The 17,083-nt window shown below is 43.0% G+C and overlaps 1 protein-coding gene across 4 annotated transcripts in view; it reads right to left on the bottom strand.

Annotated features, from left to right (window-relative positions):
• SMIM14 (small integral membrane protein 14) overlaps positions 1-17,083 on the bottom strand; it is a 49,045-nt gene that overhangs the window by 9,396 nt on the left and 22,566 nt on the right. For all 4 annotated transcript variants that reach the window (XM_061582931.1, XM_061582929.1, XM_061582930.1 and 1 more), the window contains 2 exons: positions 10,510-10,624; positions 6,955-7,003 (listed from right to left, as the gene is read on the bottom strand). In XM_061582931.1, the coding sequence (XP_061438915.1) occupies positions 6,955-7,003; positions 10,510-10,584 (124 nt within the window). In that variant the 5' untranslated portion in view covers positions 10,585-10,624. The remainder of the gene's footprint in view (positions 1-6,954; positions 7,004-10,509; positions 10,625-17,083) is intronic.

Raw genomic sequence — 17,083 nt, forward strand, 5'->3', positions numbered from 1 at the left:
CCCTTCAAGGGAGGTATGGAGGGTGGCAACATGAGAACAGGCCTTCTCAGTGGTGGCTCCCCATTTGTGGAATGTGCTCCCAAGGGAGGCATGCCTGGTGCCATCACTGTCTTTAGGTGCCAGGTAAATTGTTTTTATATCTGTTTTTAATGTAAGTCACTTTGGGTTTTCAATTTGGGGAAAAAAGGCGAATCAAACTAATAAATAAATAACAATAGGGATTTGCAGAGGGTGCAGGGCGCACACAGGGAGAGAAGGAGAAAGTTCCTTTGTACAAATGTAAACCCTCGTGCTAATGGAATGAGGGCATGGGATACTGCCTAGAAATTTTGCAGTGGTGGTGAGACACCCAAGCTATTAAGGCCTCCACATGGGTGTGTGTATACGATACATAAATACGGACATACACACATGTTCACGCATACACACACATTAAAGCAAAACAGTAAAAAAACTAGATACAAATTATCTAATATATTTACATTAATAATATTTAATAAAGTTACCAGGCTCCTAGGCTGTAATCCTAACCCACCTGGCAGGGCTTTGTGAAGCAGCAGAGCTATGCTGCATCTGCAGCATGGCCACTCATGGTGCCCGCAGTGCAAGGTGGGTAGGGCAGGATGGTCGGTCCAGATTGGGTCAAATGCCCGCTGGCAACAATTTGAGACTGGCTCGGGATCCAGGAGATCCCAGATAGGTTCAGTCCTGCCCCCTCCCCGCCCTCAGAATGCTCCACTTTAGGGCTTTCTGCTGGCAGGGATACCAGCTCAGCCAGGAGAGCTGAGCAGAGGGACGGCTCTGCTCAGTCCAAGTTTCCTGCAGCCCAGCATAAGGGAGGTTTGGATTGCTCAGTTCATCTTGCAACAGTACAGAAAACTGATTCCACTTGGAGCTAGTTCCGGGAACAGCTGCCATTAGAAGGCGAAGAACACTGAAGTGAACACTGTCATGTAGTCAAGATAAGAATTTTCCACAGTTCTTAAAGAGGAAATCTGATCTGCACCATATTCTCTTCTGTCGTTGCTATCCCCTACAGTCTGCTGGCCTCACCTCACTCTCTCATGATTTGGGTAACAACACAGCAGCATCTAATGTGACTGGGTCTGTGAGATACTAGGAGAAGCTAGACCTCTGAACTGCTGCAAAACGTTTTCTTAGAAAATCCATAAAATATCTTACAGATAAGCAGCCCAACAGCCTTTTAAGAGAGAAGCCTGTAAGCAGATAGCACATGAGCCCCAGCTTCCAAGGTCAGTATTCAGGGCTGCTTATCTGAATCAAAATAGTCAAATCTAGCCTAGCAGAAGCTATTTGCCTATCCCAAACCTGGCATATCCCACATGACATCCCTTGTCAATGAAAAGGCTATTTGTCAAACTATGAAAGGTACCTTCAGCTTCACTGGGCAAAGAGATTAGCAGTGTCCTTCGGGGTGGGGGGTGGGGCTTAGCAGAAATAGCTAAGAATGGGAAGTATTTAAATAAGGGATTTTAAAAACTGTTGGAGCAAGAATTCCTCCCCCTTCTGTGACATAGCTTTATTCAATATACACTGAGCCTCTGACCACCAACTACTCCCCTCAATGTACTGCAGAAATATAAAATCAACATAATATGTAAAATTAAGAGAAAACAATACTTCAACATTTATACAGCATATGATGAGAATTCCTGAAATAATGTAGAGGAAATGCTTGGGACATTCTAAGCATGTCACAAACATTTTCTTAAAACATGTTTGCAATGGGCCTGTCGAGGCAGGCCTAAGGATAGTGATCCTCATGTTGCAGATAGGGACTGTGAGGCTAGTAGCTTGCTTTAGGCCACCTGATAAGTTCATGGTTAAACAGATGTTTGAACTGGGGATTTTTAGCTCCCAGCTCACACCGCAACACTGCAATCCTTAAGAAGTAAGTCTCACTGTGTTCCATGAGACTTACTTCTAGGAAGCATGTTTAGGGATTATACAATGCATATAGTAACGGAGAGTTGTAAACAGTGTAGCCCATCTGACAGTGAGGCTTTGGTCAGCGGAATGGGGAGGACAGCAATTTTTGGAGATTCCTCTCTGCAGCAGCACCACCCCAATCCCTCAAAGCTGCTCTGGAAGGTTGCCCAGTCCTCTGGAGCTCATTTAAAGGATGTGAGGAGCTGCACAATGGAAGACTTACTGTCAGCTGAATAACACCGTTGGATACAACCCCATGTTAATATTATGATTTATACAGTGCCATCAGTGGGCACAGTGGATATGTTCCTATCCAGAGATATTGCAAACTCTTAATTTGATACCGGGGGATCACAGAGGAAGGGGAGTGCAATGGAGGCAGGGATAAACAGGGACATAATAGGTATTGTTTCAGTTCTGCCTACTTAGACTTAGTTACAGTTGGGTGTGAGGAGGCAGCCTGCTTTGTGGAAGGATTTGAAGGTGCCATTACACAGGTGTTCTTGAGGCAGTTCCAAGGAGAAGGGACTGCAAGGGAGAAAGGGCACAGTCCCTTCAGGAAGCAGAAAACCGATAACTAAAGGTCATGGAGCTGGAGAAAAGGCCATCCACAGGAGTGTGACGGGAACAGAGAGAAAAAGACAGAAAAGGACAGGGGAGGGCATTAAAAGTAAAGATAAGAAGATTGTAGCAGTGTGGCATAGTGGTTAAGGTGTTGGACTACGACCTGGGAGACCAGGGTTTGAATCCCCCCATAGCCATGAAACTCACTGGGTGACCTTGGGCCAGTCACTGCCTCTCAGCCTCATGACAACCCTATTCATAGGGTTGCCATAAGTCAGAATCGACTTGAAGGCAGTACATTTACATTTAGCAGATCTGAGAACAGACAGGAAGCCATAGTAGGGTTTTAAGGTGTCACATAATTCGAGCAATGAGAGAGGTGAATGGTTTTGGCAGCAGAGTGCTCAACAGAGGTACAGGAATCAAAGTGAGACCATGGAAAAAGCAGAGACAAGCAAGTTGCAGTGATTAAGTAAAAGAAATTACCAGGGTGTGAACCAGAATTTTCGCCAAGGGGATAGTGGAAGGGCCATAATCTTGTACTGTAAAGCAGGGATGGCCAATCTTTTTTTCTGTCAAGGGCTGCATTCCCTTGGGCAGTGGAGTAGGGTGAGGGAAATTCGTAGTGGAATAACAGGCCAATGCAGGGTTGATGATGGGCAGAGCCAGAGCCGAAGTGCTATGCATTAACTAATCCAGTATAAAGACCACCTTGCTTCAGCTTTCACCATGGCTAGCTGGGATGAGATATCCTATGCAGGTCCACTCAGAAGAAAGCCCTGCACTGGGTTTGGTGGGGTTAAGTTCTGGAAAGCAAATGAAAGCATTTCCTTTATGACTTAGTGTGCTATACCTGCACATACCCCATTTTATTTGTATCAAATAAAATACAGCCCTTTCCAGTTGTTCTGCAACTATACAGAAAGAGGGAAATCATTATAAAAGCTCAGAAAAATAAGAAAATGAAGAGGAAGAAAAAAACTCTGATGTAATGGAAGAATGGAGCAGCTTTAGGAAATGCTGCAGAGAAGCACACAAAATTAGGCTAGGGGGAATCACATGTGCTCTTTGGGCCTGTTTGTGTTGCAAAGGGAGGAGCCCACCTGTGTTGCAAAGGGACTTGGTGAGAGACAGAATAAGGGTATGGTCTGAAAGCACATGAGCCCACCACTTTGTGAAGCTAAGCTGGTCTGGGTCTGGTCGATGTCTGGATGGGTGATCTGAGAACCACATGTCCTTATTCCATGATGGAAGAAAGGCGGGATACCAATGTAAATAAATAAATGGAAAAAGAGGAGTCAAAAGTAAAGCCAAGGCTGTGTCCCTGTTTCTCTAGGTGGCAGTGGCAGTGAGCTGGTTTGCATGACATGCTGAGCCAAACCATGCTAAGCTTGCAGCTAAATGAGGAGAAAGTTTAACCCTGAACCCTGGTTCAGACAACATCTTGGTTTAGCTTAGCATGGCTTGGAGCAAAAAGAACCTGGTAGGAGCAAAGCGGCTGTGAGCAATTGTGTGGGAACCTACATGTTCCCCTCTTCTTGCTAAGCCAAGGTTTGACTTAGTGTGTCGTACAAATGAGGCCACTGACTGCAGGCACCTAAACAGAGTGCCTCCAAGTTCACTCGAGCTCTCCAATCAAGCGGGCTATTTTGCTGTCTCTCTGCTTCAGGTATGACTGAATGAACCAATCAAAGCTGACAGAGACAACACATTACCTGCCCTCAAAATTACCATTATGTCTCTGTGCTCTGGGAATGCCTTTTCGCAATCTTTATTGGCATAGAAGTGACATAAGTCTCCAATTTTACTTTAAAAGCACAATTCCTTAAGCATCAGAAGTTCAGGAAGCACAGCTCTATGCTTATCTCAAAGCAACTGAGCACATTTCTTAAAACTGCTGCTTCAGTTTGTCAGGATGGAAAAGAAAACTACGGATTATTTAAACTGAAACAGAAAAATACTCCAGATGTGCAAAATTCAGGGAGTTCCTCCTCAAGCCATAGTTTTCATGATGACTCATTCATTTGTAGCAACGGAACAACAGACGTCATGCTGACCTCAGCAGAGCCCCCGCCCTCCTGCTTCCTAAACCAAACCCCACCCAGAGTCCCAGCCATCACCGCCGTAATCCTTAACCAAAAGGGTTTGTTTATTGGACAAGGGCAGCTAGACATCAGACAGGAAGCAAAAGAATCATAGGAACAAAGAGCTGGAGGAGTGCAGCAAGTGGTTTGGGAGTCAAAGCCCTATGACCAGATGGGACTAGCAGGAGACAACAGGAAGGAGCAGAAACCACAGTTCCCTGCCAACTTTTGCTAACCCCCTCACCTCAAACCTAGGAAATAACTTTGTATTCTGCAAGGCATTTGGCCTTTTGAGTTCACATTTTCTTGGGGGGTGCTCCCTGAGTTTTTGTAAGTTTTTATCTGCTGTCCCTATCTTCTTTTAAACTGTTTTAGTACACTTCATTGACTGATTGTTTTACATTTCAATATATAAGCCACCTTGAGTGTTTCATATAAGAACAGAAATGTGGGACACAATGTTTCTAAATTAATTACTGTGTGTGCCAGGATCTATGCTTTCTCCAGCTCTTGTTAAGGCTGGGATGGGGAACTTGTGACCTTCTACAGGTTGTTGGACTCCAGTTTTCAGCAGTCCTGGTCAGCACAGCCAATGGCCAGGGATGATGGGAGTTGAAGTCCGACAAAAGAAGACTGGGATGGAGGAGGCCAAGATGGATACATCTGGTGACAGGGACTCTGGAGCTTAAACTGAGAATCTCAGGAACCAAGTCAAAATCTAGCTTTGTGAACCACTCGCTGTTGCATATGTCCCCCCCAAGCCTCAAAGCCCTCTTCATGCAAAGAAGTGTATATTAACTGCCCTTGCAATTGGTTGGCAAGCAGCATGAAGCTTCTGGTTGGCTAAGCCTGCTGTATAGCTTTCTGCCTTCCTCGCTGCACAAAGCAGTGAAATCTTCACATTGCACTTCAGGTTCCAGTTTTTAGGCCATGCAGCCATGAGCTGCAGAGTTCACTCTCCAGCTCAGGATTCAGGTCTGGATACTCACAGCCCCTGACTAGCCTAGAAAGGTTTTATGTAAACATTCCAAAGATGTTTTCAGCTGATTCTTACTCCTTTTTTTAAATCTCAGTTTAAATCCAAACACTGTCGACCGCCACACCCTTTTTCAAGAGTGTGGGAAAGATGTAAAATAGACTGTAGTGTGGAATCTGAAGTGAGGACACATGAACATGGGAGCTTAAGTTTATTAGTGTTCCTTAGGTACACTAATACCTGACTGGAATAGTTATGCATTCTAAAACTGGAACAGCAACTTCCAGCTAAGAAAAACACTTCTAGTGTTCCCATTTCCTTTCACTCGAATAACCAACGCTGCAAGCCATACAATGGCATGATTCTTTATGAATTCTCTAGACATTTCTCAGTTTGGATCAAAACACATAGCCCCACAATCTCTTAAGATACTGGTTCTATATCCAAGCCTGAAGATACGCTACAATTCCCAGCACCCTTAAACTACAGTTCTCAGGATTCTTTGGGGGAAGCCATGACTGTTAAAGTGGCATCAGAGTGCTTTAAATGTATGGTGTGGATGTGACCTCTGAATCACGTGTTGTTCTTCTGCTTCACCCCCCCCCCAAACTTTTATTTTACAAAGTATAGTCACAGAGGCAACAAAGCAGAAGACTGATACGGGAAGGAGAGGCTTCTTAATCCTTACTCCTCCAGTGGTTGTTCCATTTCCTTTAAAAAAAAAATCATCCCCAAATTTCAGTAAAAAAGCAGATAGGGGGCATTAATTTAAATGAGAGGGAGAAAACAGCAGAGAGAAAGGAGTTAAGTCTCTCCCAGTTCTGTGGAAGTCTTCTGCTTTATTATGCAGCATCTACAGCTGCACTTTGTAAAAAGGAAAAAAAAAAGGTTGGAGGTGAAACATGCAACTCAGTAGCATGTGTATTCAGCCCTCAGCCATCATGTTTTGCTTTGTGCCCATTTCTTAACTGTAATTACTCTAGTCCTGAGATGAGCAGAGGGATCCAGCTTGAGGTTTCTGATGAGTGTGGCTTGCTGTGTGGGGACCCACAATGAGGCCTTTTCTGTAGCGGTGCCCCAGTTTCTCCCTGGAGAAGCACAGATGGCTCTCATATTCAAATGAGATTTTGCCACTTGATGAAGACGCCACTCTTTTCTCATGCCTTTGGAGGGCATGTTTCAGATCGAAATTGCCCAACTGTCTTTCTGTATGCTGTACTGCTTGTTGCTGCTTTATTATTGGTGCTTAAATTGTATTATGATGATATTTGGATATTGTTTTGTTGATAAATGGAAACTGCTAATAGGTCACTTTGTGATGGAAAGTGGAATACAAAAAATTTAAGTATATACATATATAAATGTTTTCCTTTCACTCACATTCCTGTAGGCATTCCGTGTCTGTGCAGTAGGACTGGGATTGTCGTAACTGAAATAAGGAGAACAACAGGAGCTTGGTTAGCAAATGGGACACATGATCGGTTCTGAAGTTTGTGGGAGTCTTCTGGATTTCTGAAAGCAAACTAACTTTGGAGAATCCAGTGCAAATTGTTGGTGGTCAACTACTGCATCAACTACATGGGCTCTGCTGTATCATCAAATTTCTTGATTTTTATAAGTTTCAGTGTCAGGAATTTGGTGACATTTGCTAGTCATTCTTAAAAAGTCTAGAAGAAAATGGCAAAGAGGTCTGATATTCATCGGAATATCTCAAAAGCCAACACATATTGCTTTCAGGAAATATCCTAGTATCATCTTCATTTCAATTATTTTCCAGGAAAAGACATCTACTATATTATGGGTATAAAAGTTAGAAACAACCATCATGACATGTGCCTTCTTATAACATTTCCTGCTGAGCCTTACCAAATGTGAAGAATTAATATATATGTATATATTAAGAAACTGAATATGCGGCTCAGACTGCAGTGCTTTGCCTCAGTCTAACAAGCATGGGGTTTGGATCTTAATTAAGTTAATTAAGACTATAATTAAGTTAATAGTTATATATTAGGGCCCCAACGTTTAGGGGGTTCATGGACATATTTGGAATTTTGAGAAAGTGTTGTGCAGGCACTGTCACAAAATGGCAAGCATGGAAGTACTCTGCTAGTCACGAAATGGCTGTCGTGGGGGTGTGAACAATCACAGTATTTACTACTGTACTGCAAAAAAAAAATCCATTTCACAGAAGGCAAACTGATGAAGCCAAAAGACTAAATACCTTGCCCAAAAACTTTAATAAAAGGTATATGAGCCCCATAATACAAATCTACTCCTTGGAACCACAGGGTTCTTCTTTCCCAGATGCTAGCCTTGAGCCTTCATTTTTCCTCCTCCTTCCCATTACCTACCTACTTTTTGCCACCCAAGCACAGCAGCTCATCTGCTGTCTCTCCTCTATGTTGCCCTCCTGTTGGTGCTGCCCAATTAGAACTCTTCCCTCTCTCTTTTCTATGCTGGTATGGTCCATTTATTTGTTTGTTTATTCGATTTATATCCTGCCCTTCCTCCCAGTAGGAGGAATTAGAAGTGTTCCTTCTCTTCTCTATCCTGGTAGTGCCCAATCAGAATTGTTCTATAGTTCCAAGTGGATGTTACTAGCAAAGAAAAGAGAGGGAACAGTTCTAATTTGTCTCTGATTTCTCTCTGCTGGCAGCATCCAATTCGAACTGTTCCCTCTGTTTTCTCATCTCCTCTTTTCCGATTCTGCTGGCCAATCAGAATCAGGCAGTGAGGAGAGCAGGGAGCCTGGAGGACACTCTGGTAGGTATATGACTATGGTTGGGCTGCGCTGTTCTATTAGCACTGCCTATTCCTGCAACTGTCACTTGCTCATGCTGTCATGCCAAAAGGACACCACCACCCACAGTGGATTGTTCTGCAATTTTTCTCCATTAGGTTTATGGAGCTTAAGGCAGTAGGATCCCGGGGCGCCAGCAAGCTCGTTTATTTTAATTTTTCAAAACATTTGTACCCCACTCTTCAGCTGGAAAAGCTCTCAGTGCAACTTACAAACCAATAAAAGTAACACAGTTCTTGCTCTCAGTCTTACAATCTAAAAATACATGATACAAAAGGAAAAAGGGATGGGTCGGGAACAGGAATACAAGCAAACCTGGGCACCAAATTCTTAAATGTTACATGGTTCTTGTAACAGCCAGGATGGATAGAAACAAGCTGCTCACAGTTCAAAAACAGCCTTGGCAGCCTCTGATGAATAGCCTGGTGACCCGACCTTCTTAGAAGTGATTGTAATGCACCCAGAGCCAGCATTTTCCCAGCACCCATTATCCTCCCCCCCCCCGAGTTCCAGCAAAATGTAGTGTTTTTTTTTCCTTCTCCAGGAAAAAAATTAAGTGCTTTTTAAAGTTAGGTACAATCCGGTCAACTGTATGTACTTTTCAGTCTTATTTGTGTCAACAGATCTCCTATGGAAACAAAAAAGTAATTATATATTTTCCAAAATTTGTTTACCTATACAAGCTGGATATTCTCACATTGTACCATTCAAGCACAGAGATATTTTTACAGCCCTTTTGTAAGGGATCTGCCTCTGCTTGCGTAGCTTGCCACCCCCACCAAACCTCTCACCCCTTTGACCTTGCCAACCCCCTCCCCCACCAACTTATTAAATCGGGAAACTTTTTGGCTCCCATCCTGTGGGCCAACTTGGATAGGTGGGTGGGGCTACCCACATGTCAATCACATAATTGTGATGTCACATGACTGACAGGAGAACTGTCAAAGTTGGCCCACAGGATAGAGCAAAAAAGGTTTCCCCACCCCTAGTCTAATGAGTTAGTGTGTGGGTCTTTGACCTGATTAAGCCTCCCTTCTGCCCTCCAGTGCTAAGCAGGATTGCCCTCCCACCCAGTATCAGCTTAGGTTCGGGTGCATGAGAAAGATTCCTGTAGGGACCGCCTTCAAGCATCCTCATTAAGCAGGATTGCCCTGCTTTCAAGTCAGCTGACACGGGAATGAAGGGCAATTCTGCTTAGCGCTGGGTTTACAAGTGTGACAGATCCCTGCAGGGATCTCTCTTGTGCATGCAAACCCAGTGCTAAGCAGGGTCAGACCTTCTCCTACTAGGAGGAGGGAAGCGGAGGGGGAGACAGAGGCAGACAGCAAAGGCAAGTCACAAGGGAAATCTCAGGACAGGATGGGGCAATTCCTTAGCAACCAGACTGTCACCTGCAGCTTACCTCCTCCTCCTCTTCTGCCACTGGGCCTGAAACAGTGGCGTTTGTGAGACAGGCAGCAGTGGTGCAGCAGAGCAGGACAGTTGCTGAAGAGCTGCCCCAGTCTCTCATGACTGTTCCTCCCTGGCTTGCTGCCTCCTCCCTCCTTCACTCTTGCAATGGCCCTACCCCAGCAGCATTTAGAAGGCTATGGTCATGCTGTAGTTCACCAAACCACCTGTCTGTATCCAAATTAACTGCAGTATGATGCTTACATTTTTATTATATAGTAAGAAGCAAATCAAAGGAGCAAAACTCCAGCAAATCTGCTTTCTTCCTGTCCCTTTCATTTTCATGGATTTTTTCTTACTAGTTTTGAAAGATTGTGCACTCCTCCTCATCTGTGCCAGAATGTACATTTCCTCTAAATGTAACAATGAGAGAGTGCCACTCACTCTCAAGAACACACTCTCACTTTCAACAGCACAAGTGAAATTGGCAATACTCAGCAGGAAGGCATCCCCAACTCTTAACAGCATATCTACCTATCTGTCCTGTGAATAACAGATATAGCACCACAAAGGACTTGTGGAGGGACTGTCCAACGGGAAAAGTGTGACTAACGTGCACTTTGCAAGACTGCATAGATAAGCACTTGGAGGTAAGAAGGTTATTAAGCAGTGACTGTACATTTACTGAAATCCTATTTGAACAAAAGAAGCATAAAGGGAAATGTCTCCCACATTATCCTCACCAGATTGATCAGCCTCCTCATGGCATGTTCATGTGAGCAGATACACTCCCAGGGATCAAATCCACCTTCTGCCATGGTTATTCAGATGAAAAAAAAATTCCTTGATAATAAATGCCTAGAAAATACAAAGGTTGGTGTGTTAGTCACATTTTTTAAAAAAGAACAACAAAGTGTTATCCATTTTTGGTCAGTTTAAAGTCTAGCCTTGACTTCAGGCTGGTGATGCAAAGGATCATTTTTTCTTTGTGGGCATGGAGCAAGCTGTGCCTGGCAAAATAAGATTTTTTTTGTCGCCAGCTTGTATTCAAGCCAGCAACCCAAAGGAAAAATGGGGAGCATATTCCAAGTGCATCAAAAAGTCAGTGCATTTTGAATTTGCCACCTTTTTCTTTTGGAAGATGCCATCTTCAAAACACTCCCAATTCTTCTTAATTTCAACCATGGCTTGACATTTCAGGTCATGGTTTGATGTTTCCCATATCTGACCTAATATGATGTCACATATGACAGCAGGTGAAGGAAAAGCAGATATGGTTTGCCCAAAATGGCTTGGCACGCCAATCTCAGAGGCCTAGTGGGCCTAATTAGGCCCATGGGCTGGAGGTTTCCCACTCCGGTCTAGACATATGTCCATAGAGGAGTAGCCATATTCTCAGAGATGGGGCACAAATCCAGCAGAAGTTAGTAACAGCTGAGTAATACTTAAACCAATAGAATGGAACTTCATTGCAACTAACTTAAGTTCCATTGAACCAACAAGGCTTAGTTGCACCTAGCTTTACTCTGAAGTGAGTCTAATTGATTCCAATGCAGTTTACTTGCAAGGAAATATGCTTCGTCTGAAGTTTCTTATCTCATTTCACCCTTCTTTTGTCATGCGAGTCCCACCAACTTTGTGGCTCCAATCCAGATAAAGTCTGTCAATCTGTCCCACTGAAACCAACAAAACAAATCATGATTAACTTAAATTCCAGAGCACTTAATCTCTACTAATTTTAGCCCCTGGACTGGGCCCCTGTCTTTTGCAAATATAATTGCTTTATTGCCAGACTCAAAGAGAAAAAAATAACAAGGGGTTAGTTCCGCAGCTTTTTGTTTCCTTAGAATCAATACAAAAAGTCTATTTTTCTTCCACAACCAACACCACCCCAACTGCAAATTTAGATTTTGTCTTCTCTAATTCACATGGGACACTGTTGCAGTAAAGCAGGACAAATAATAGGCAGAGGGCAGAACTATACAATCCAAGGAAAACAGGGTTCCCCATAATGCAAAGAGGTTCAGTTGCAAGAGAAAATCAGTGAGCAAGAGTAGGCATTTAGCCCTTCCCCACCCAGCCAGAGGAAGGGCTGGAGTTCAGTGGGAGAGCATCCGCTTTACATGCAGAAGATCCCAGGCTGAATCCCCAGCATCTCCAGCTACGGCTTGGAGAGACCCCTGTCTGAAATCCAGGAGAACCGCTGCTAGTCAGTGTAGACTGTACTAAGCTAGATGGGCCAATGGTCTGGTTCAGTATAACAGGAGTGGGAAACCTCAGGCCCAGGGACCAAATACTCTCTAGCTAGCCCTCAGAACTCTCCCCAGGAAACACCCCTCACTGCTTCTGCTTCAAACATTTTTGTCTAACTAGTGGTTCCCAACCTGGAGGGCGTGAAGTAATCCGGAGGGGGCCGCGGACAGTAAATAAATGATTTTTTTTTTTAAAGAAGTCTTCACTCCCTTGACACTGTCTGCTCCCCACTGCCGCTGCAGATGACACCTCTCCCTTGCTCCAAATGAGAGGGGAGGCCTTTTGCTGAAGCGCCAGAGCATCTTTCAGGCACACCGAGGGCAGGCATCTGCCTATAAAATATGTGGCAGGCGACAAAGGAGGCTGAGGGTGAAGCTACCAGTCTTACTATCAAGACTGCCGTCTCCTCGCACTGCCGCTGCTGCTGATACCCTTACTCAGAACGAGTACTGCAGCTGAAAAGTATTTATTTATTTAATTATTATTGCATTTATATCTCACCTTTCCTCCAAGTTGCTCAAGGTGGTGCACATGGTTCTCCCCCTTTCCATTTTATCTTTACACCAACCCTGTGAGATAGGTCAGGATGAGAGACTGTGCCTGGCCCAAGGTCACCCAGTGGGCTTCATGGCTGGGTGGGGATTTGAACCTGGAACTTAGCCCAACACTGTAACCCACTTGTGTTGGGAGTCAGGACTCTACATCTTCAGACTGGGGGGGGATACCAATTTGATGAACCTTTGCATTAAGAAAAGAAGGCAACACCTCCCCATCTGCAGGGAGCTTTTTATGGAAAGAAATATTTGGAGATATGATTTTGCCACACACCATATTTTCAATTAACAGAGGCTAAAATTACAATTAGCATGGGGGGGTGTCACAATTTTTTTTGAGCTTATAAAGGGGGTCCCCATACTCATAAATGTTGGGAACACTGAACTAAACTACTGTACAAAGGTAAATTTTACATTTGTTGCTCTGCTCACTTTTGCCTCTGGCAACACCCACCATTGGCATGTGGCCAGCAGGGAATGTGGTCCCCTGCAGTACAAGGCAGCTTTCTATGTTCCTATCTGTCAATTAACCCTTCCCTATCCAACCACTACCCCTTCATATAGCCCTGATATAACATTTGAAATGTAACAATTATAAGTTCTAATGTTATATTTCAACATTTATTAATTAATTAGTCAGTAAACACATGTTTATGAATATGCTTGCTGAATATTATTAATTAATTAATTATATTTCAATAGACATGTCAATGATAATAAAACACTATGTTAAATGTACTTCAGCCAGACTACTATGAGAGAGAGAGAGAGAGAGAGAGAGAGAGAGAGAGAGAGAGAGAGAGAGAGAGAGAGAGAGAGAGAACCAACATTAAATTCGGTTTCTTCTACACTCCAGTGAAATTCAACAGATCTTCTCCCTAAGCATTCAGCTAATGAATGTGGGCAGACAAAAATATTATCCACTTCTGTACTCCTTTTTCATGCCAAAGCAGCGAGGAAGTTTACAATGAAGAGATTTACAATCACCAATAAACATATCAAAAGGTCAGTATATAAATACTCAAGGGGGGGGAGTGAGTGATTTTACAATGTTTTTAATTCAGTTTTTCAAAGAAACGTATATTTTGCACCTTCTTTATTTAATACTTATATGCCACCATTGTCCAAATCAATGCATACACTTTGCATATATGTTTGAAACATTTCCCATTAAGGATCTGCGGCCAAAGCTGGGAAGAATGCCTTAGACCAGTGGTGGAGAACCTGTGGCCTTCCAGCTATTGCTGGATTACAACTTCCAACATTTCTGACTATTGTCCATGCTTGCTCCAACTAATGATAGTCAAGTCTAACAACATCTGAAGGCTCACAGTTTCCCCATTCCTATGTAATACCCTACAAAGATGGGTCCAGGATCCATTGCAACTGCGGATTTGCAGTACTGGACTAAATGAATCATTATTCTGGCATAGGCACACACTATGTAACCCACTAATTAGAATGCAGCCCACAGCCACATATGGTAGCCTACCAATGGCTTGATAAACCTTTGTTTCATAGCAGAGACTGTCAAACAAGGGGTGGGGAGAAACCTAGCATACAAGGCTGGTAGAGTGCATTTACATGTGTTCAATTCAACTCAGTAGGAGTGAGCCACTGACAACTAAGCCTGCTCCTATTTTCATCATATTTTCTATCCATGGTACGGCTTCTTAAATCTGATCCAGAAGATCACATGATAACAATGATCCTGGTCTGTACCACATCAGGCAGGGTGTATGTCACATGGTTGAAAGGTTCTCTATTTAACAAACTCCCTGGATTTAGAAAAGTAGATGTCAGCAGAAGGGTTCTAGACTAGTCTTCTCTCTAATATCTAGCTGTTGAAATGCAAATATCCACTAAAACAGGGGAACATTCAGTCCTGAAGTCAGAAATGGTACAATTTTTAGACATAATAAAAATGTGCCCTGGCATAAGGCCTATCAATTCTGTCATGCACTTAATTTTGTGGATACAGATACAATCCAGTTTATCTACTGGCAAGTTTATGTAAATAAAATTTGATGCATTTTTTACGATATAATTTCTTAGTGACAAGTACTCACACAGAGGACACAGGGTGTTTTTGCATTCTGTAGGTTTTTTGTGGGAGTTCATCTGGAAGCACCATGATGCCAAATATTATCCATATAATGGGGCAACCAGGGGAGGTGATGCAGTGCACCATGTGTTGCAAAAAAGCACAAGTGAATTATATGACTTTCACATCCCTCAGAAAAACTATTAAAGGACAAGAACACTGCTTTCTGGTTGTACCCTCTTAATGGGTACAGTTCCTGTATTCATTGGTTTCTGGTAAGTAATGAAACTCTAACCCTTTACTGGAACTTACCTGCCAGTTACATCTGTTTGGCTAGCATAACACTATAAAGGAACAAGAGCAAGTTCAAAACTGTGGAGGGGGGATGGGAATACAAAGCAATGTGGCACTTTGCATTTTGAAAAAAAAAATGAAATGAACTGCCTTCAAGTCAATTCTGACTCATGGCGACCCTATGAATTGGGTTTCCATGGTAAGAGGTATTCAGATGTGGTTTACAATTGCCTTCCTCTGAGGCACTGGCCCAAGGTCACCCAGTGAGCTTCATGGCTGTGTGGGGATTCAAACCCTGGTTTCCCAGGTCACAGTCCAACATGCTAACCACTACGCCACAATGGCTGTCACTCGTGATCAAAGCACAGTAATATTCAATTCCAGCCACCACCACCAAATTCTATTATTTTAGATTTAGAGGCACAAGGCTTATGACAAATCTGCCAACATGCTGAGTTGTTATTCCTTGTATTCAAAAGGAGGATCATGTATGCAACTTCTGACCTGCAGTAATTTCTACATTAATAATAATACAGATTTACAAAATGTCAAAAGTGTGTTTTAAAACATCCGTTTCAAAGGGTGTTTTTTAAAAAAATACACATTTCATTTCTAAAGTTATTTTGTGATACATGCTAATATTAGCAATGGATGCAATTCAATTAATTTAGATTGCTTATTCACTACTGCACTCTAAATCTCTTGTTCACTTACTTATTAGGTTTTTTTAGTTGTCATATGCTATCGCCTAGAATCTAGGTAATATACAGTAAAAGTAGTTAAAAACAGTAAAACATAATTAGTACAAGGATTCAGTGGTGGCTGGTGGCTCCATGTCAGTAGGGCAGTGAAATTCGCTCTAGGTTTTAGTCTGAACTTTCAAAGTGCTATCCAAGGTGATGAAGCATATTCCCCTGCCCCACTGAGATGAAGCCACCAGCTGCCACTGCAAGTATTAATACATAAAATAGACTTCAACTCATGCAACAGGACTTCCCTGTCTTCTCCCTCCAACCTGCTGTCCACTACACACCTCCAAAATCTGCTACGGAGGCCACCCAATCTTTGGGAGCAGGTTTTGAGTAGACAGGGAAGAGAAGAAGGTAAAGTTCTATTGTGCAAGGAGAAGTCTGTTCTACTCATGCACAGTTAGTGTTGATACAACCCTAAATCTGTTTTCTTTAATAAGAGATAAATAGACTAAAAATACTAATCTAGCAATTGTTAGGATATAGGATTTAAAAAAAAATCTTTTATAAGCAAATACTTATTCACAAAGTGAAGTTCATGTCATTCTTATGGGCCAGATCACAAAAACCTGTTGGGTGGGTTGATGGCCTTATGCACACTGTCAGGAATTTGCTCATCATGAGTGGCTGCTTAGGCATGCAGAGATCTAAAGCTTCCACCTGATAACCAGCAAACCAAAGAAGTCTCACAGGCAAATAGACAATAACCAAGACAAGCCTGATACCCTATGCACCAACCACCAGTACAGCTTGTACTGTGGAATCATAAACAGGTTCCTGTCATTGTTCCCAATGTGCCTTCCCAATGTGAAAATTGTGTATGCAGTGAGAAAAGCCATACCTTTCTGCCATTTTCAGACTACGTTCCTAACTACTACTACCAAGTTAGCCTTCCTACCTTTCAGAGGCAGGTCTGGAACTCCTACAGGCTAACAGCCCATCTTCCTGTCTCACATTTTACAGGCAAGAGGTAAACATGAGAGATTGGATCCAGATTAAATCAGCTGAACTAAGGTCCCACTGAAATCAATGGGACAAATTATTTGTGACTTGGTGCAACCAAACTAGTCTGGATCCAACCCATCAATGTTCTGAGAGCTTCCTGGCTATGGGCTTGTATCGACTATGCATGCAAGTTGCATCCTTCTGTGTCTTGGGGAAGTACTGTAACAATTATTATGAGACCCTAATCCGGAGCTGGTGAATCTCTCAAAATAGCCCACTGGGACTGAAAGTAGTAAGGATCCAGCCAGCCAGCTGGAAAAAATCCTCCACCCTTGCCCTGTGATGTAACACAGGAGGAACCAAGTGAGACCCAAACTTTTAGATGGATACAAGACGTCCAACATTCAGTAGAACAGAGAGACATATTTGATTTACAGTCCAGTACAACCACCCATAAACATGGCTTCTCCAGGCCCAG

The sequence above is a fragment of the Rhineura floridana genome, chromosome 9 (genome assembly GCF_030035675.1).
Source record: "Rhineura floridana isolate rRhiFlo1 chromosome 9, rRhiFlo1.hap2, whole genome shotgun sequence".
Lineage (NCBI taxonomy): Eukaryota > Metazoa > Chordata > Lepidosauria > Squamata > Rhineuridae > Rhineura > Rhineura floridana.